This window comes from Lutjanus erythropterus, chromosome 14 (assembly GCF_056507025.1).
Source record: "Lutjanus erythropterus isolate fLutEry1 chromosome 14, fLutEry1.hap2, whole genome shotgun sequence".
Taxonomy (NCBI): domain Eukaryota; kingdom Metazoa; phylum Chordata; class Actinopteri; order Lutjaniformes; family Lutjanidae; genus Lutjanus; species Lutjanus erythropterus.
This window is the reverse complement of record NC_139330.1, coordinates 4,503,752-4,525,339: the sequence shown is the minus strand read 5'-3', so window position 1 is coordinate 4,525,339 and position 21,588 is coordinate 4,503,752. Positions and strand designations below refer to the sequence as shown.

The 21,588-nt window shown below is 38.1% G+C and overlaps 2 protein-coding genes across 2 annotated transcripts in view; both read right to left on the bottom strand.

Moving 5' to 3' along the window:
• mcph1 (microcephalin 1) overlaps positions 1 to 12,264 on the bottom strand; it is a 38,151-nt gene extending 25,887 nt beyond the window's left edge. The window contains exons 1-13 of the mRNA XM_084735420.1: positions 12,166 to 12,264; positions 10,633 to 10,694; positions 10,453 to 10,544; positions 10,244 to 10,362; positions 10,052 to 10,133; positions 9,724 to 9,835; positions 9,507 to 9,638; positions 9,337 to 9,417; positions 6,709 to 7,884; positions 4,939 to 5,054; positions 493 to 530; positions 190 to 352; positions 19 to 96 (exon numbers count right to left, since the gene is read on the bottom strand). Coding sequence (XP_084591546.1) covers positions 19 to 96; positions 190 to 352; positions 493 to 530; positions 4,939 to 5,054; positions 6,709 to 7,884; positions 9,337 to 9,417; positions 9,507 to 9,638; positions 9,724 to 9,835; positions 10,052 to 10,133; positions 10,244 to 10,362; positions 10,453 to 10,544; positions 10,633 to 10,666 — 2,223 coding nt within the window. The 5' untranslated portion in view covers positions 10,667 to 10,694; positions 12,166 to 12,264. The remainder of the gene's footprint in view (positions 1 to 18; positions 97 to 189; positions 353 to 492; positions 531 to 4,938; positions 5,055 to 6,708; positions 7,885 to 9,336; positions 9,418 to 9,506; positions 9,639 to 9,723; positions 9,836 to 10,051; positions 10,134 to 10,243; positions 10,363 to 10,452; positions 10,545 to 10,632; positions 10,695 to 12,165) is intronic.
• A 2,528-nt stretch (positions 12,265 to 14,792) lies between these two features.
• Positions 14,793 to 21,585, bottom strand: npy4r (neuropeptide Y receptor Y4). The gene is made up of 2 exons (XM_084735742.1): positions 21,453 to 21,585; positions 14,793 to 17,330 (listed from the first exon to the last, which is right to left on the bottom strand). Exon 2 carries the CDS (start codon positions 17,257 to 17,259, stop codon positions 15,892 to 15,894), a length of 1,368 nt encoding a protein of 455 aa, XP_084591868.1. The 5' UTR covers positions 17,260 to 17,330; positions 21,453 to 21,585; the 3' UTR covers positions 14,793 to 15,891.
• Positions 21,586 to 21,588: the final 3 nt, after the last annotated feature.

The window sequence follows — 21,588 nt, the reverse complement described above, 5'->3', positions numbered from 1 at the left end:
ACTAGTACTGATACTCACCTGTGCTGCAGGAAATTGGTCTGAAAGTTCATACGGTTCCTCTGGAATCCACTGCCTTTGCTCCAAACACCAGAGAATCTACTCAGGACGAATAAAAAGAAAAAATAAATAAAATTACCATTTTACATCTCCCCATCAGTTATAGCTTTGAAGCATATACAAACTACATACCCATTCAAAAGAGAGGATCCAGCAGCCACGAGCTATGCCCAACAGAATATTGAGAGTTCGTCGGTGACCCCCAGACACCACATGGGTTGTGGTCTCACATACTCGGTCAGCGATTGAAAATCCACCCAGTGCTTTCACCACCTGAGCTACTGTATGCTGCTTCCTACATGAGGTGAATAAAGTGGAAAGCATCCAAGACAAACGATTAAACAAGACACCTTTTTTATCACCAGTGCATTAAAAGTGATGCAAGCAATCAACGGCTGGTGGTGACAAACATTTTAAAAATGTCTGAGTACTTACTCAGTGGGCATGCTTGTCATGACCAACGTTCTCATAGCCTGAGACAAAGAAAAACGCACAAATTTATGACAGGAACAAAACATTTTTTAATCAATTTTTCCTTACTTAAATAAGCATCTTCATGGTCAGTTCAATTAATATTGTGTGAATAAATGCAATTGTAATTCTTTGTAGTAATTCTCTGACAAGTGAGAATACATAGAATTAAATCAATTAAACCTGCATGTTCCTGCAGATAAGTCTGTGTTGAATCCTTTCTCACCTATTTTACTTTTGGGGAGTAGTTTTAATCCTCACACTGTATCGTGTGACAACATCCACACATTTGGCAAACAATTAAATCTAGGTGCTGCACCCATAGAGCAGATTTGTGCTTAATTTGTTTTTTGGCTTGGGTCAGTAGGAGTAAAAACTGATATCTTTGGAACATGTCTACACTTTAAAACAGCCAAGAAAATACAGTATTTAAAAAAAATGTATAAAAAACACTAGGAAGTTTAATGCATGTTATGCTCCTTTTAGGCGTAAGTATTGTGAGCTGCTGAGTGCTGAGCAGGTAAAAGGATCATTATTCACCAGCCAGACAGACCATGCACTTTCAATAACCCGGCCGGATATATAGTTGCATAGAGACCAAAAAGGAAATCAAACACCAAGGCCATGAGTAGAGAAAAACATATTCAGAGGCATTGGAACAGAACTGTAAATTTGTAACCTGACGACTGTGGTCCAGCCAGCCTCGTACTTTGACCCCAATACAGCAAGCTATCATCGACACAAACACCTGAGCGGCAGTTACAAACAGGACCACTGGGCCCTTTCCTGCCACACTCTGATATCTGGTCCCCCAGCTGGAAGTCAGGGGTTAAGGCCTGTTGAACACACTGGTGCCAAAACGGTCCACCAGATCAGCCAACACCAGTCAAACCTCACATTATCCCTGATAAGCAAGTTGGAAAGTCATTGAGATGGTTGCCATCACCCTATGACTGCTTCTCCTCTGTTGTCTCTCTGTCTGTTGACAGAAGTTTTCTTCAAAGGAAAATGTTTTGATATTCCAGGTTGTTCATGATCCTTCTGATAACACCACACGATCACCAAAAGGTGACCAAAGAAATCTGCTTACTTTGAGTTCTTTCAGCCTAAGTCAAACAACTCAAAACACTGGCAGCTTTTCTTCAGGTTCCCCTAAAGGGAACATTGGCTTATCTTATGCAGTGGACATGTTCTGGCAGCAGCACAAGAAAACAGGCACTGAAGAATGAGCTGAACATAATGAGCCTTTGACAAAGAGCTGGTGTGAACTCCAGCACGGCCTTCAAGCACAAGTGCTCCCAGCACAAATGAAGGAAATTCTTTGCTGTATGACTATGTCTGCTTAATGAAAATGACGCTATTCAAAAAAATCAAAGGGAGCTGAGGATCCTGGGTCTCTGCAAAAGTTGAAAGCCGATTACAAATAGCAGTTATGAGAGTAAACATACCAAATTACCACAACTGAAGAGCATGTTATAAAAACACTGAATGAAAATGATCATGGGCACAGAAACTCATAGCAATTGACATTTGAACAGTCAAAGCAACTTCTCCTTACAAAATCTTGCACTCAAAATGATATATAAATACCAATTTAAAAAAACTGGGATGTTGTGCAAATCATACAGAAAAAAAAAAGAATTTCAAACTATATTCAAGTGAATACAATGCAAAGACAAGATATTTTATTACACTCAGTAAGTATGTGGAACTGAGGACACTGATTGTCGAAGCTTTCAAAGTGGTATTTTTCACATTTTTGCTTGATATACTTAAAATGTTCAACAGTCTGGGGTCTCTGTTGTCGTATTTTGTGCTTCATAATGCAACACAGTTTTTAAATGGAAGACGGGTCTGGACTGCAGGGAGGCCAATTCAATACCTCACTCTTTCACTACAAAGCCACACTGTTGTACCACACGCAGAATGTATCTTGCCACTGTCTTGCTGAAATAAGTAGGGATGTGTCTGAAAAACAGGCTGTCTGGATGGCAGCTTGTATTGCTCTAAAACCTGTATGTACCTTTCAGCAACAACGGGGCATTCACAGATGTGACAGTTACCCATGAGAGTTACCCCTGAGCTCCAAAATGCCATCACAGATGTTTGCTTTAAAAGTTAGCACTAGTAACATACTTTTAGTCTTTAGCACAAAGGTCACCATGATTTCTGAAACCAATCTGGAATGTGGTGAAATCCTTCAAGTTTTATGACAGGAAACATTGTTCTTAAACTGTGGGACTATTTGCCCTCAAAGCGGTGAACCTCACCCCATGCTTGTGAATGATTCAGCCTTTCAAGGATGCCCCTTTAATAACTAATCATGATACTTTCACCTGTTAGCAATTAACCTGTTGAATGTTCAAACAGGTATTTTTTGAGCACTACACAACTTTTCTCTGTCTCTTGTTTAACTTGTCTCATCTTTTTTGAAACATGTTGCATCAACTTCTGAATTAGTGTATATTTACAAAAAACGTCCCTTTGCTGTGTGTCATTCCCCCACTCTCTCTCCCCATTTCCTGTCATACCTTCAGCTGTCCTATCAATTAAATGCATAAAAAGGCCCCCAAAAATAAATAAAATAAAGTTTAGCAGTTTGAACATTAAATATATTCAACTGAATACAAGTCGAAAAGTAGCAGTGTCCCAACTTTTTTGGATTTGTATAAAAGACACTTCAGTAATATCAGAATGACTTTTTGAACAGTTTCAGAGAAAACAGCATTTTGCACTGTGTTCACCAAAGCCGCACAACATGAAATTTAACATTTTATTTAGTATCTACACTCTCAAAGATTGCTGAGCCATACTGATGTGACCACCTCAGTCATCCCAAATGACTGATTTCACCAATGCTGCCTCATGTTTGGACATTCACCAATTATCACAATCTTTACAGAATCAAGAGCACAACTGCAACATCTCTGTAATCCAGCTACAATAGAATCAAACCATAACAGATCCCCCAGGGGAGATGACGTCATGTTTGGCTTGTTTCAGCTACAGCTTGTTGAGGTTACTAGCGTAACGAAAACAGAGCCCAGGTGCATTTCACAAGCAAGGAAGTTGTATGCTACCATCACAGAGGCAAAAACACAGGAAGCCCCAAAGACCAGACACAACCTGTTGGCTGGATGCGTCAAACGCCTACAGCTATGGAAGTGTATGACCTTAAGGAGGAAATACTTTAAAAGGAATTACAGAACCACTACTCATGTTTAGTTCACTTCCTAAACTTCCTATATTACAGAAAATGTCGATGTCACGGTCATATTTTCTGCAGCTGTGAAACTTTTGAAAAATAAAGTACAACATCAAATACATTAAAGTGTGAAGAATACAGAGAAAATACATCTACCTCAACATTTACAGAATTTTTATAACATTTCATGGTAAAGGGTTCATGAATTATCATGAATTGACTATGGTATTTCATTCATCATGATTTCTGAGTTATTAATGATGTTCATGTCTTCCTTGTTGGTAAGTCTACAGGGCAAAAAGGGACAGAACAAAAAAAAAAAGACCAGTCACACTAATACACATTTTCTGTTGAATTTCAAATGTTGGAATCATGATTAACTAAGCATGCTAAGCACCTCTTCATGACTTAACCATGTTTTTTTTTTAATTCTGGAATCTTAATTCAATTATCTTAGAGGGGGAAAAAACAACATTGCATATATTATGTATGCACAAGTAACAAATGGTTAGTACATGTGACTTCACAATTATGTCACTATTAATCATGTTATTCAGTGTTAAAGATGGACAGGTCACAGCTTTAGTTGAAGGGCCAAGACATAATGAAGACATGAACAACATCATTTCAGAACATCATTTCTAACTCAGAAATCATGATGACTGAAATACCTTAGTTGTTGCATTATTAAATGTATTGCTCTTGCATCAACTCAACAGTGCTGTTAATTCTTGTACATTCCTGAAAGCCGTACGTATTCATAATTCAGTTACCCTTACTACAAAGTGTTACAGGTATTTTTAGCACTGTGTTCACTTTTTTGTATTTCTATGATGGAGGAAGATAAAAATGCACTCTGCAAAGTTCAGGAACTAAGGATTTCATTAAAATGAGGCAAATGTTTCATCAAATTGTGACCTGTCTCATAGTCAACTACAGTCAATTTAGCTCACAGAGTTAACAAACAGTTAACAAAGGAAGAACATATATGAATTTGTAATCAAAACTATGCAATCCAGCATCACAAATTTAATGAATCACCATGAATCTCCAAATTGTTTCCCCCTAACACCAAATGAAATGTACCATCAACATGCAAATTTAGGAAAACTTTCTGATTCTGTGTAAAAATGTCTCCAAATTCACTCATGATAGTTTTCACCAACTGCACAATTCAATTCAGTTTAATATTGACAGCCTCTTACCTTTGTTTTGTTGACCATTTTCTGAAGACTCAAGCTGAGTTGTTTATTGTCATTTTCTTCACCTTCAGAGGGTATCTCTGTTAAACCAGCTGCAACTGTACATTCATTTCCTCTACCTACATTTGAAAACAAGAAAAAAAAAATTGAAAACAGCATGGGGGGTGTCATTCAAGCTATCACACAGCAGGCACTGTATATGTGTGTGTGTGTGTGTGTGCATTGACATTCATCTCTGCTCTGTTCCATTCACAGCTGTCTGAAAACTGACATGAAATTGTAAACAGACATTTTTAAAGCACTTACTAGCACTTTACTATTACCAGATCATTTTAAAGAATAAAGTTAGCTGATGTAGACGTAGTCAAATCCTCTTATGTCTCATTTATTGTGCAATAAAATGTTTAATATATGTCACAGAATAGAATCAATGAACACAGTGAATAATTTCATGAGTAACTAAAATTAAAGGTACAATCTGTGATCTAAATGTCATCATCGCTGCTACTTTGCTTAAATTGTCAAGTCTTACGAAAACTAACATGACAGTCATTAATGTTTTCTGACAGGATTTATTTAAACACAACAGTAAAGAAGGCTTTGGTTCCAATCATGATCAGTTGAGGAAGATATTAAATGCAAAATCATGTCTGTTCTATTTCAAAACTAATTAACCTGTTCAGAGTCCAGGGAGGTCAGGCCTCAGCACACAATGGGTGAGATGCAAGGCAGAACCCAGACGGGTCACCAGCCAATCGCATACTAACAAATAAATACACCCCAACGAGCAAATACAGCCTCCAATTCATCTAACTTGCGGGGGTGTAAGAAAGTATCTATCCACTTGAGCATCGTGACATTATACTTTGCGATACTGTACCTTTTCTCAAAAACACTCTATCGTCATAGATATTGTGATACATGCAAAGATTTGTGGCGGTAACTGTTCTGATTGTATAAAAAAGTAAACAGTTTTAATGATTTTATGTATATGATGGTGTGTTCTTTATTTTATGACAGTTTCCCTAAAATTAGGTTTTAAAAAAATAGCTATATACATAACTTGGATTGTAGGAGAAACCTGAGGAAACTCTTAGAGACGTGAGAACACATCTCAAACTTTATAAAAGTGACATCTAGATATATATACATACATATATCACATGTGTATGTGTGTGTCAAGTTGATCTAAATCACTAATTAGGCCTTTCAAAGAAAAACAAACACATATTAAGGATTTGACATAAATATACATATAAAAGGCCTCATTTATTCAGATTTTCTTTATTTTTCTCTATAAAATATGACATCCAGAAGTAGAAATTCACCTTCACTAATCCACAATCTATGTATTCCCTGAAAGAGCAATTATATTGCAAAGGTTTTGAAATTCCATACATGACCCAGGGATTCCACACATGCTGTAATTATAAACCTTCACCATTATGAAACACCATTAGAGCTGCAACAATCAATAATCAATTATGATATTAATTGCACACTATTTTACTAATCGATTAATCAGTCTGAGTAATTTTTTAAGGATAGGCTTCTCAAGTGTGAATATTTTCAGTTTTTTACACTTTCATGACAGTAAACTATTGACAGTAGACATTTTTCACTATTTTTATATTTTTTTATAAATAATTGTCAGTTGCAGCCCTGAACACCATTAGTGATATTTTGTTTTATTCAATCATAATGATGAAAAGAGGAAATCTAAGTATAAGGGCCATTGTACTCTTTCTAAACTCTGGCAGCCTTACTACTCACTTTCCAAGGTATGAGAAAGGACACTGACAGCAGGGTTTTTCTGCAGCTCCGATGCCGTGTTAACCTCTGATAACATTGTTGATTGTACTGACATGGATGCTCTTCTTTGCTTTGCTGTATCTTTTGTTGTGCTGGTGCTCATGAATGGCAAGGTGCTTTGTCTTTGCTTTTTAGCCATAACTGCGACACTGGCACTTTGACTATCCAATGAAGACTGAGATTCTTTAATATCCTGTTGGGGATGACTTTGAGGCTCACAGCTTGCATCAGACTGCTGATTGTGATATTTGCCTTTTTGACTTTCTTCCAGTTTCTTCTTCTTTTTACTGTTAGTTTCAGACCCAAAGCTTTCACTTCTTCTTTGTTTTCTCTTCTTGGGGCCAGAGCCCAACTCAAAAGGAATCTGAATGTCTCTGTCCACAGGCAGATTAGGCAAAAGAGGCCTTTTTGATTGCTGGCAGCGGTTAGCTGGGGAGAAATAGTCCTCGAACACATCATTATCTACATCAGTGGAAGCAGCGGCAACACTTTTAGAGTCGCCTGACAGAGAGAAAGACTGTACTAAGGAAGAAAGTGACGGTCTGGCTCGTTTGGGTGTTTTCTGTTCCATTTTCTGTAACAAAGCAGACGATGCTTTTGAGAGTTCAACTGTAGCATCACCTAACTTGACTGGAGGCGAGAAGAAACTAGAGGAGTTCACAGTGTCAGGGGGAAAATATGTCTTAGTCTCTGTAAGGGATTTTGCTACTTTAGTTTTTTGCCTTCCCTTTCCAGATTTGTTAGGTGATGAGCTAGTTGATTTTATCCGTGACTGCCTTTTTTCCTTCTGAAGGCTCACGCTGGTATCAGATCTCGCATCCTGGCAAGGACTTTCTAATAAACCTACAGATGTGTATTTCTCTGCTGTGTTTTTCCTGACTGAGGTCCTTCTTGGCTGTTTTGGTCTACTCCTGTCTTTGTCCTCTTTGTCAGTAAAGTCTGGAAATTTCAAAGGGCTTGAAATCCTTTTTGGCACATCATGGCAGGGTGACAGCCAGGGCTTTTCAGAGGCTTTCCTGTGGTGGTGTTCAAGATGGCCATGGTCAGTAACATCACGTTGTGTTCTCCCTTCTTCTTTATCAGGTGAGTAAGCAGGTTCAGCAGCAGAAGCACTAGAATCATCATCCGACTGGTCATCTACATTGAGAAAAAAAATAGTAATTAGTTTTATGCATACTATAGGCTCACTCTGAACATTGTTTTTGTTTGCCAGTGTGTTTAGTTTATTTATAATAGCTATCAATGACCACCCCTGTATAAAACCACATGTAGCTGGTCACATTTCACATTACAGAGAGCTGAAGTTAAAGCTACTACCAGAAACTGATGTCAAAAATAAAAATTATCTGAAAAAGAAAAAAAAAAAATCTCCTTCTTCTTAACTGCCTAACGTACCACTCACTGTAACTTTCGCTGGGAAAATGTGAATACAGGCTTGTTTGATCTGATTTCACATAGAAGCTGACCCAGTGGCAAGTATTATGAGATCCTCTTGTGTCTTGTCCCCTTTGCTTATGTAATAAGTGATATATAAGCATTAGTAATAAATTGAGACTGTTTCATGACCAGTTAAAAACTCCCTGTAGTAGCTTTAACATGAAGCTGATTAACAAAGCTGTTCATATATCAAGGTAAAGACACCAGAAACACTTAGTACAGTCATACACTTGCATAGTTTCTCCTACAACCTCTATGCCAACGGTACCCAGCTACCTTTTCCATTCTCCTGCTATAACACTCAGATGCGAGACACACGTTGCTACTGACATATCAGAGTGGATGTCAACCCCCCACCTAAAGCTCAACATGGACAACAATGAGTTTGTATTCATCCAGAGGAAAGGGTCACCTCACCATTGACAACACTGTGGTGATGCAACAGCAAGAAACCTGGGAGCTGCAAACATCACAGCAGTAGTCCTGAACTAAATAACTAAAAGCACAGGATCACGCTTTTTGCTATCTTTTTGAAAGTGATACACTCCAAATTTTGGCTGACATCTAACTCTAGTTCCTGCATGGTCTGAATGCACTTATTCTAAGTCACTGTGGACAAAAGTGCCTGCCAAATGAAGGTAATGTAATGTACTATTTTTCTTAGGAGTTGTCAGAGCAAGTCAGGGAAAAACACAAGTAATTACTACACATTGCGTAGACTCCAATGGGGTGCTAATGTTGCTATGTTCTGCCAGTTACTGTCTCTAGTAGTCAGGTTCTTTTAATACAACTTTAAAGCAGTGGGATGTCTGAAAACACAATGTGACAAATGACACAGGAGCCACAAAAACAATACTTATGAGAAAAATGTTAAAAAATAAAAATAAAAAAAATAATCATGTGTATAGCTATGACTGTGTTTACCAATTCCTATCTAGTCAACAGTATTTTAATGTAATTTCTTGTTTTCAAACATTCATCTCCTTATTTTATGAGCTTGAGCAAAACAAATATGTAGGCTTATGCCAAGTCTCTAAGTTAAAGTACAAGTGCTGTCTAAGGTTCCAACATGTGGGTTCATCTGGCTTCATCTTGTTGCTTAAGCTGCCAGCTTTTGATCAGTGCCAAGATGAGCACATCATAGTTTCTTACACATTAATTTGAGGACAGTTGGTGTGCTCCCAAGGGAAGGCTTCAGCCCAGTGGGTGAACAGGACTCAACCATTTGTGAAGCTGAAAGACAGTGATGTATTTGTGAATTTCTCTTAAAAATACTTTAGCATTTTTGAAACACCAGTCTGTACATAGGTGGCTATACATACCTGTAGGTGAGAGGTTTTCCCGTTTCTCTTTCATGTCTTTCAAACGCTGCGCCATGTAATCTGATCTTTTCAACGCAGGGCTATAGACTATTTTATTTTCTTCATCGATAATGATTGGTGACACATCCGTAACTGTGGATAAAATAATAACGTAACTGTGAAATGACAAACTATCCTTTGCTTTTAAAAGTTTCTAAAAGGTGTAATAATGTCTTACCCAGAGGTTGTTTTGGTATTATGTCTTTCATCATCTTGTCTAATTTTTTCCTCATGCGTCTGTCAGTTTCAGGTGTCTTCTCTGGAGAATCCTTAGGCTGCATGCAACGATGCTATAAGAATCGAATACAAGAAATATTTTGAATAGGAAGTAAATAAATGCATGTTTGAATACGTTCAGAGTCATTCTCACATTGCTTGTAAAGGTGAATAAACATTTAAAATAGGATAACTTGACAAACACTTGTCCAACAGTGATTTACAATGACAGTGTAAAGTGTGACACCAACATAAACATTACATATATAACATTATCTGACTCTACTGACTTTCTTGTTCTTCAGCACAGGATTGGTTTCATCTACGGCTGGAAACAACTCCTCATCAACACGCACACCATCGTCATGGCATCTGGATATCATTTTAGCAAAAATTCAACAATATGATCAAAATACCATAGAAGAGATTAAGTAATGAAGATCCAATGAAGAAACATACACGGTTATCAGACTTATTCTTACCTGCCGACCCAGAGAACAGAGACGAGCCTCACACCACTTTTCTTGGCCTTTCTCCATGTAGCTGGGTGACCATTGTTGAAGATGACATGTGTGACTTGTTTATTGAATGTTTTTGATACCTGAAAAGAAAAGACATTTAGGTTTTGCTGGTTTTTAGCTACTACAATAAATACAGTAAATGGTATAGATTATGTGCTCTGTGGTCTCACCTGAGCTCCCATTTCCTGCAGCTGCTGAACAAATGGTTTTGAATAGTTTGCTGTTTTGTCTGATGACCACACATCAACATAGGCAACGACATCTGCAGACACGTTGAAGACAGTCATAAACCACAGGCCATAAAACATAACCTTGATTAATTACAGCAAAACTAAGATGTTGTACAGTACCTTTAAGAACTGAACAGTTGTTGCTTGTGGCCATTACTGGCCTCTTAATCTCCAAGATTCACCTGCACAAAAACAATGAATATATCATTTTAAATGGAGGATGTGCTTTTTACAATCCACAGTAATTTTACTCTTTGTGACCCCTTTTTGATGACGCAAAATGTGAAATCACATGGTGGTCAGTCATGGTGACTAATCACAATCAGTGCCAAGTTAGTGTAAAAATTAATGACAATGCCCATAAGTTACCACAGCCCAAAGTGATGTCCTAACTCTACTGATATTGTCTGACCATTAGAGCTGGGCAATATATCAATATTATATCAATATCTAGATATGTGACTCTATATAGTCTTAGATTTTGAATATCGTTATATCATGATATGGCATATGTGTTATCTTTCCCTGATGTGTGTTTGGACAAAAATATTGTGATTGTGTCCGTATCATCCAGCCCCGCTAAAAGGTCATCATATGTTTGCACAATTTAAGAAATTATTATATGTTATTTCAAAAAAATTGCTGTATACTGAGATATGTATCATTTATAAGATAAAAATATCAAGATATTATTTATAAGCCATATCACCCAGCCCTACTGACCATCAGGCAAATATAGTGTCTTTTTTTTCTGAAGTTTTAATATCATGAAGATATGTGATGGAGAAAAACAAGCAGCTCGTCCAGAAGCTGTAATTGCTGCTTCAGAAATATGAATATGATTTCATTCAGCAACCAATAACTTAAATTATTTTTTATTCCATTTTTGCTTCATTTTGTTTCAACGGACTGATTTTACGTACCACTAAATTATGGGTGCACCATATAAACCACTTTGTAATTTTGTTTTGAAAAGCGCTAACTAAATAAAGTTAATTATTGTTATTCTTATTACTTATAGATCATACGTATTAAAACCAGTAAAAGCACAGGCCTCTGATCTAAAGCTATGTAGCCAATGCTGCATGTTTAAACTTGTCAAATACCACAGACGGACTGTCACTGTTTTTCTCTTTTGGGGTCCATACAATATATCTACAGACCTCTTTCTATCAAAACACGTTACATCTATATTGTGGTTTATTTCAAACCCAATCAATGAAAAGCTATGAGTACTGTTAACGTTAGCTAACTGGGTTAACGTTAAATCCACATTGCAACGTCAATGTCGGAACGAGCAATATTATGTAACCTTATGTATAGCGTTATTATACAAGTAGTTAGTTACTGTGTAACACAATATTTAAAGCACATTATCGATCAAACATTAGTGATCTATTGCTTAGCTATTTACGCTTACGTTAAGCTAATGTTCATGCCAGTTTACCGTTAGTTTACACAACGTTTTGCTAGTAAATTAGCGAGCTAACTTGGCGAGCTTAGCATTATGCTGGAGAGGCTAACTTGCTAACTTGGGTATATAGTTCCGTAATATGTTGACAAACACGTCACGTGTTTTAACTGTTGACTGACAGTACAAAGGAATCATTGTAGATAGAAGCCAGTATTGTTTAGTAATTGCTGTTCACTTACTTTATGCAGCGGAGAGAATTAAATTTCACAGTTTCTAACAAAACCTGACTACAGTGTACATAGTTCGCGCGTGCAGTTTGTCTTGCAATGTATTCTGGGACAAACGGCTGTGATTGGCTGATAGATGATAAACGTCACCTGCAAACCGGAAACGATGGCAAAGGGAACGTATTATTGTAGTATCGTCCCTGACAAGGGCCCTAAGAAGGGGACTTTAAACCTTGACCTCGAGCCAATCTTTTCGAGGTATTATAGTAACTTTTTCTGTCTCTCTTGACAGACAAGCACATAATTCTGTAAATATGACTTTAATTACAGTCAAAAATGGTTGAATCTTGTTCATTATAGGTCTAATGCCTATAAATAAGGTAAAATTAATAAAATCAACATTTTAGGCATTGGTCTAAATAAAATGTTTTATGATGTGTGTTTGGATTCTAGCCAAAGTCACAGATTCCTCTAGTTTGCACGAAGTGACTTAACTGATCTGAAATGCAATTCCAATGTTCTTTTAACATTTATTTTAATATATTTCTATGTTCCTGTAAAACACTTGCTATATAAATAAACTTGCCTTGCTTTGCCTTGACTTGATTAATCAGAGGCTCTTAGAATAAAAGATGTTGTGTAGTCTGCCACGTATATAAACCAAAGTTAAAACCATGTAGTTCCTCAGTGTTATGCTTAAGTGTGTAGACTCAGTACTCAATATAGATCTACAAAACTACCTACCTACCTACCGACCAGAAACAAGTGAGTATTCAATAAAAATATAAGATGAAACACCACAACAATATTTTTCTGTATATATATTTGTGAATGAATGTTTTGCAGTTTAAATAATGAGTAGGCCTACTGGACATAGTAAGAAATTTCACTGCAAGTGACAAACATATTAAACAAGATTTTCCCGGAGACACCTCAAATTTTGCTGTTCAAGCTTTCAAGGAGTCTCATGTATCAGTCAAGGGGTCTCGGACCCCCTGAGCCCTCTATTTTGCAGCATGCAGGTGACGTTTCAAATGAAATTTACAGAGCTGGGGTATCTCTGTCCATCACTAACACTGAGCAAGTTCAAGCATACATGACTGCACTGGATTGAGGTTGGACTGGTTGAATATGCAGACAGTTAAAAGTGACCTTTTCAAGAACTTTAAGAGTAGCAATAAACAAAGCCTGGTGTTCATTGGTAGTCATTACTTAACCTCAAAAATATTTCAGAAGTGAATGTTTTTACTACATATTTCTCGAGGCATCTCATTTCTTTGCAGACACAGGCTGCCTCAGGCGATCAAAAACCACATTCATTATACAATATGCATTTGGCATCCCTTACAGGTTGGATTGCTACATTATTTTTGGACAAACTAAATCTAATCTTAGAAAGCATTCATGAATTCTAATGTGTCTCGATATGTTTTTTGCCATGCAGCAAGTGGAACAATTTGTATCTTATATTATTTAATACAGAAAAGTGAATAACACATTTGAATCTGGTTTCTCTAATACCATAGACTTTGATTATTCAGCAGTGCAGATATAAATGACTGCACTGGCCTACAGTCTGACAAATGTATGCACAGTTATAAGTAAGCATTTTGATAAAGTAGACAGACACTGGTATTAAATCTGCATGTGTACAGGTCTGAAATTTCATGGAAGATATTTGAGAACTTAGTGCATCTCCAAAACCACTCTTCCTTTTACAAAAATAACAACTAACACATTTAAATAATCAAAAGCCTTTTGTAAACATATTTTATGTTATTTCTATATTTATTAAACTTGTCTAATTTATACTTAAACAGTGTTAATCACAAAACAAATACACCTTGTTTTTGTTCTCTGTGAAGGCTCACGCACCAATTTCACGGCACAATTGCTATAAATACAAAAGAAGTAATGTAAAAATGTAAGAAATACAACAGCAGTACTACATTCATAAAATAAAAATCATTTTTAACATGTGTTTCTAGATTTTCACAAAATGCATCTGTATTACTTTTCAGTATGACATACAGTTCCATGAGAATTTAACGACATGTAAGAAAGTCTGTTAGTACACACACTCTTGGTCCAGCTCAAGCCTCAAGAGCAACTTCAGCACTGCTCTCTACAAGTCTGAGCCTCTGATGAGCACTTTTATTTTGAAAAATATTCCCTCATTTAGTGTTTTGATGATACAGACCTGTCAAACAAGTACTGTCAAACAATTTTGTCCAAAATCTGCCATAGTTGTTCAGTTCAGTGAGGTATGATGACTGTGTGGGCCACAGTATAGTCACGTATTATAATTATCAGACAACAAGCCTTTTCTACCGAAGATGTTTTGACATGTCACAGTAGGAACAGCATGGGTGTTAACTGTCTACTTTTCCCTATTAATACAAGTCAAAAAGACTGCTGTGAAAATATCCTATTATGTGGCCCCTCGTGCTCTGTATGGATGCATCCATATTTGTTATGTTTCTCCATTTGTTTATTCAGGATCTTCCTTGTCTTTCCACCCGTCTGTATGTGGTTAGCACCACAATTTACAGCTTGCATCACTGGTATGGTTCCATCATGCTTTGTATAAAATATTTGGAAAAGCATTTAGCATTTTTTTTCTGTTAAAAACAAGTTAAAATCACATTGTAATTGATGTCCAACAGGGCACAAATTTGATCATTTACTGTTAGTATGAAATGGGAAAATATCTTGATTTCTTGCATACTTAATGCAAAAAGCCAGTATGCTATAATGGATAGTATATTCTGTACAATTAGAATGAAGCATATAATGAGACACAGCAAGAAATTAGTTTAAAGGGATAGTTTGGATTATTTAATGATGGGTTGTATGAGGTACTTATCGATAGTCTGTGTGTTACCTACAGTAGCATGTCCCCAGCTAGGAGAAGCAGAGAACTGCTATGTACAGTTTATTTTAACCACTTAAAAAGGTCCACTTAAAGAAAATCAAAATCAGTTTAGGTGCACACTATATTTAGAATTTTATTCACCACTTTTTTTCCCCATCAGACAGCCTCTGATAAGAAGCTGCCATGAATTAAGCCAAATATTGCTCTCTCTTAACCAGCCAAACTCCATAGGGAAAAACACTATTTTTTCATTCGCAAAATATGGTAGTTGCTGGTCTTCCACTGCCTCAATCTCTTTGATTGTTTGTGTTATTGTGGGAATTCAGTGAATCTGAATTATCCTTTTAAAACACCGAAATCACACAGTAACACAAACAAACTAACTGGTCATGGCAGTGGTAGAGCAGCAAGTCCTGTTTTCAGCAAGATAAAGTTACTGATTTTGAGGACTTTGGTTTATTTGGAGAGACTGATATTTGGCTTATATAACAACATTTTCCAGCCAGAAGAAGCTGCCTGATGGCAAAGAAAAGCAATGAAAATAGCTAAAATATCTTTTATTGCTGACCCAGTCAGTCAAACAGCAGTTCATTGCTTAGCTTTAGTGCTGGTGCTATTCTTTCCTAACCGGATTTATACTGATTCATAATAAGTAGATTGTCCAACCCAGCATCAAATAATCCGAACTGTCCCTTTAAAAAGACACATTCGTTTCTTTTTAACTGTTACATCTACACACTCCTTATATAATTCAGAGCTAAGATAAACCAACATTGTATTGCACACTTCAAACCACTGACAAAAATGATGCACTTTAAACCACTGTCAAAATGTTGAACAAACAGCAGAAAAAAACATCAAAGTCAAACAGAGTTGTTCCTGTAGTTGAGAGGCACAGAGGTGCGGGAAACTTCCATGTGCACAGTGGACATGGGGAAATGCTCACACTCTTCTTCTACTGGGCTGCAGCGGCAGTGTAGGAGCACCTCTCTCACCTCCTGCCGAAAGTTGGAGTTGAGAAAGCCGTAGATGATGGGGTTGATGCAGGTGGAGGACATGGCCAGCAGGTGGCAGAGGGAGAACAGCAAGTTGTGGTGGCAGATAGGCAGAGCCTCCTGGTTCCAGTCTGAAACCACATTGAAGATGGTGAGTGGCAGCCAGCAGAGAGCAAAGGCTGTGATTAGGGCGACTAGCATGATGTTGATTCGGCGGCTGTGGGTCATGCGCTGGGTTTCTGGGGTCCTGGCACGGTCCAGCATGTCTTTACGATGACGAAGGCGCACAAAAACCCTCACATAACAGAGCAGGACCAACAATAGTGGAGCACAGTACTGGAAGAGCAGGAGCCATGTGGTGTAGGCGAGCCTGTGCTGCTGGGATGGCCATTGCTCCAGACAGGCCTCCATACGAGGAGAGGTGGGGACGTAAGAGAAGAGAGTGCGGTATGAATTTGGAAGCAAAGATGAGTTTTTGAATGTGTAGGAAAGGGGTTGAGATGGGGATGCATTGAGATAAGCCTGAGGAGAGGTTTGGTAATGGAGTGGAGACTGGGGCAGGATTGGTATAACATTCGTATAGGGCTCATTTGTGAGGAGCTGAAAGACCAAGAAAGGTGAGGAGGTGAAGCAGGCCAAAATCCAAATGAGAACTAGCGCAACATAGGCCTGAGGAGTGCTTGGTTTCCACCCAGAGGGATTAATGATGAGCTGATGTCTTTCCAAAGCGATGAACACCAGAGACAGCACAGACACAGTCACAGACACACACTGAATGAATGGCACCAGACGGCATAACAGTGACCCAAACACCCAATGGTCCATTAATGTGTATATGACAGTGAAGGGGAGACAAAAGACACACACCAGAATGTCAGAGAATGACAGGTTGCAGATGAAAATGCTGGTGACATTGACTTTTTCTCTGCGACGGGCAATGATGCAGATGAGGCCAATGTTCCCCAGTAGCCCCAGCACCATTGTAATGCTGTACCATACCACTAGACATGCTGTGAGGACAGGAGACATGGGACACAGCTCATAATGCCCAAGAACAGCGAGGTCTGAAAGAGAAGATAGAAGCTGGGTTGTATTCCCCGGCCACTCCTGCACAGACTCGTGGCTGGTCCTTCCCTCCTCCCATGGCAGGGAATTTGGAGAGGTGGAGCTGTTGATGGGCAGAGGCAGAGCTGTTGTTGATGGAAAAGACTGGCTCGTGTTGCCACTCAAGGACATCTCACCAGGACTTCAGTGTCACCAGCCCCCAGGATCAAACTGTCCATCCCCAGTCCTCTGAAAACATGCATCTGAGACAAAGAGAGAGAAAGCACAGAGGCAGACAGAAATGTTATTCACTTGCAAAGCAATCACTCCTATAGGTCAAAGGATCAGATCATGCAGAAGTGATACTGTTGTTCCGAGAGAAGCGTGAGGGAAGGTGGATCCTGTGGCTGAGCAGGAAAAAAGCCTTGGAGAGATGCTACGTGTGAAGACTTTTTTCTATTTAAATCACAGTGATGTTAAGTTCACGAAAGCACCGTCATTAAAACATGCCCCAGTGTTCTATTTTTAGCCATGCTAGTGGCATAGCTCTTGAGATGGCGATGTCACTTTATCAGTTGGTTGGTCCACCACTTAGGTTCAGACTGAAATATGCCAATAACTGTTTAAAGGACCAGTGTGTGGGATTTAGTGGCATGTAACAATGAGGTTATAGATTGCAACCCACTGAATAGAGGGGAGAATACAGTTTCTTTATTGGCATGAAGTTTTAGATCAAACATGTTGCCAAAGCAAAACGTTATATTATACACAGGTGATTGTATGAAAGATCTGTCTATCACCTCTAACACAGGCTAACTTCAACCACTCAGATCAAATGTTTGCCAAAGCCGGTCAAGAGAAGAGCAAAAACATCTTTTCACTCAAGTAAAGTGCTGTTCTTTGCTCTCCTTTCAATGAAGAAATACTCTACATTTCTGATATAACTGATGCTATTACATCATCTATGCTAACCTCTTCAGGAGCCGCCATTGGTTGTTCAAGACGAGCTGCTTCCATGGACACTTCTTGCTGTCATCACACCTAAAACCACACCTGTAGCCGCCAGTAGTCCCTCTTAGGATTCTGATTGACTGCACCACTTTTGTTGTGGACACAAACAGATAACTTGAAGCTTTGCAAGATGGATTTTCATGTGATCTCGTGATCTTGTGATCTTGCTAATCCAGCTGCCTCACAAGGTAAGGATTGCCATGAAATTTTGCATTGTTTTTCATGGTTCCCAAAGGATAAATCGTACTGACTTTGATCCCCTAACTTTTCCTCTAGCGATTCCATTGTGTTTTTTAGTGAAATATCGCCATGAAATCTGTTTGTCAAGGTCTTTCCCCCCCTTAGGATGATTTGTAATGACTGTGGTGATGCTCTGCCCTCTCCTTTAGTGCCATCATGAGGTCAGATTTTGAATTAAATTTCAATCTGTCCAACACTTTGGTGTTTGACCAAATACCTACAAAGCTAATGACAGTCCCATCAGCCTCAGCTGTACCTTGTGTTTTGTGCTTTTTAGCAAATGTTAGCGTACTAACATGCAAAACTAAGTTAGTGAACATGGTAAACATGAAACATCTGCCTGTTATAGCATTGTTACTGAGACTATGTTACCTTACAGATGTTAGCTAACCTAAGTACAGCCCAAAAGGGCCACTGTGTTTTTTAACTTTAAGTTAATCTAATAATGTGTGTTGTTTGTCCACAAATTACACTTATTATCATAAAAATGGGTAGAATATCAGCAACAAACTTTTTCACATGTGAAATGAGTTTAAAGCACTGGTGACCTCTAAGGTGTCCTCAGATATATGGCATAGGGGCCTCCAAAGTGGTTTGTTTGTTTGTTTGTTTTTTATTATTATTTTTTATATTAAATTATATCTGTAAATGGCTGAATATTTAACTCACACAACACTGACAAAAGGTTACCCATGTTTACCCATTGTATTAGCCAATTAGCTGTAATATTATCCCAATTGTTCAGACACTCTGTGAGCCACAATGGATTTTTTTGCAACTTCTCAAGCAAAGGACATACCTGCCACCTCAGAAACCACTGGTGCAAAGTGCTTAGGTTGAGGCTAATACACCAGCCCTGCTAGACCTGCTGACTTAGCACAACGAGTAAATGCACACAAAAGATGACACAAAAATATTCAATACATTGTATATGGTAGGGGGTCCCTGCGCTGTCCGTCTATCAGTTAAGGGATCCAAAATGTTTAGAGTTCAGACTAATTTAGGGAATGAATAAGGTGCAACACCGCAGTTGCATAGAGTAGTTCAGTTCTTTGTCTTTCACCCCTTTTTCTCCTCTTCTTTACCCAACTCAGATTTGTCAGATCTCCTCCCACATATGAATCTTCCAGTCAGGTTTCAAGGCTGAACATAAAAGCCAATATGACAATAAAATTACTATGTATTGATTTAAGCAGAGAATGATGTAGCGAGTCGAAGTGAAAGGGCATGACATTGTCAGAATCCTAAAAATGGATCCCCTCTCCCCTGAAACCTCTGCCGTGTGCTGTGAAAACCAGCATCGCAAAGAAAATGGCCTGTCATTTTCCATTAACGACACACACACTTAGCTATCAGTCACTTCACACTGCATCATTACTAACCTACTCTGTCAGTGTGTTGAGTGAGCTGCAGGCAGGGTGGCACAGCATTGATCATCCTTTGTTCAGGGAGGAAAAGACAAATGTAATGTCACCAGTAACCAGATGTAACAAACAGCTGTTACAGAGTGGAGCAACCATAAACACCAGCTGGACGAAAAAAGGAAAAATGTCCCATTAATAGGCAAATCTCAACCTGTAATGTTATGATAATAGGACACTATAGGATGGACATACAAGTGTGTCGTTCTCCAGAGGAAAACCTCTACGTGACGAGGAGCACTGTGACCTCCCTGCGCTCTGACCATCATATTCTTCTTTTCTGCCTCAGTGAAGTGTCCTCCATCTCTGAGAAAATGCTGCTCTCAGACAGCAAAAATGAGAGAATGGTTGAACATATTTTTTCTTGGACAAAATTCATGCATTCATTCGTAGCCTACATTGTCATCAGTGTTTCTCTAAAATATTTTCTGAAGCTGTAGGTGAAACATTTTGTCACACCGCACAATTTCACATATTCTTTGTCTGCCAAACTCTTTGAGACAATTTCATGCCAGTATTAAAATGGATTGCACCATTTCATTTTATTGCAATTCATACAAGTTTCCTTGTAACCGATCACAAAATATTTCGCTTTGGAAACTTCACGTTTCCTGGAATTTACATGTGGATTTTTTACATGCATTTTAAATTGTAATGAATTTAGAGCTACAATAATTACATTTCTTTGAGGACATCATCCTGGGCTTTGGGAAACAGTGACTGACATTTTTCACCATTTTCTGACAGTTAATGGACCAAACAATTCATTGATTCATTTTGAAACAAATTAATAATTAATAATTAGTTGATGAAGAAGAAAATCATTAGTTGCAGCCCTAAATTAATTAGACAATTCAATTGTACACATATAGTATGTACTAGACGGGAAACAAGTTAGAGGAAAGAAGCCCAACCTTCAAATTCCCCTTTGTGAAGTCACTGTTTTATATTTAGTCATATAAAATGTGTATTTTAAAAATTCTCACAGTATTAGTAGTGCTTACCTCTGTTTTTTAAATGAAATTCCTCTGTTTTATCACCGCAGACCACCAGTGAATACTATATCACTTACTGGAATTCATCATTGTGAATTCATTTTGCACACACACATGCACATCTTTCCATGCATAGGCTCAGCCAGTGGGACTATTCAGAAACAATTTTCATCCCTTCTCCCTCCTGTATGTGGAGGAGCAGGATAACAGGCAGCAGGCAGTGCTGTAGTGTGCTCAACCTGAGATGATGATCCAAGCCTCATTATTCTCTGCTGGGGGTGTCAAGAATTGTGGGTGATAGCTCCTGAGACCTAATCTCTGTACGAATGCTGTCATGACTTGTTTTTTTCTCCACATTTCCACACTGACTATGAAACATGCAATGCAACATGTAATCAGGTACACATTTTCCCCTGGTTTCTATTTATTTATTTTGTATTTATTTATTTTCCAGTTTTCCTGCTGGAATTGGATGTGTATTCTTAGAGCTGCCTTCTAGAGACTGCTATTATTTGGATGCATCATTTAAAAACATTTGCAATGAGACATACAGTGCAAATCTGTGAAGCTATAATCTGACAGTGGAGAAACAACACAGCATACATTTTAGAACTGATTAACTAACAAAAGACAGCCTTTCCTTTACAAAGATCATGAAAATATACCATCATAATTGATCATTATTGTGTGTAAAAAAAAATAATAATAAAGCACTCACGTGGTGGGTTGGCTGAGTGAGTGTCTCTGTGATGCCAGGACGACAGAGAAAACGGTGCTCTGAACAGGTGTGAATCCACAGAGATGAGAGTTGGAGAAAGAGCTGAACATCACAAGAACCAGAACGTTTCTGCCAG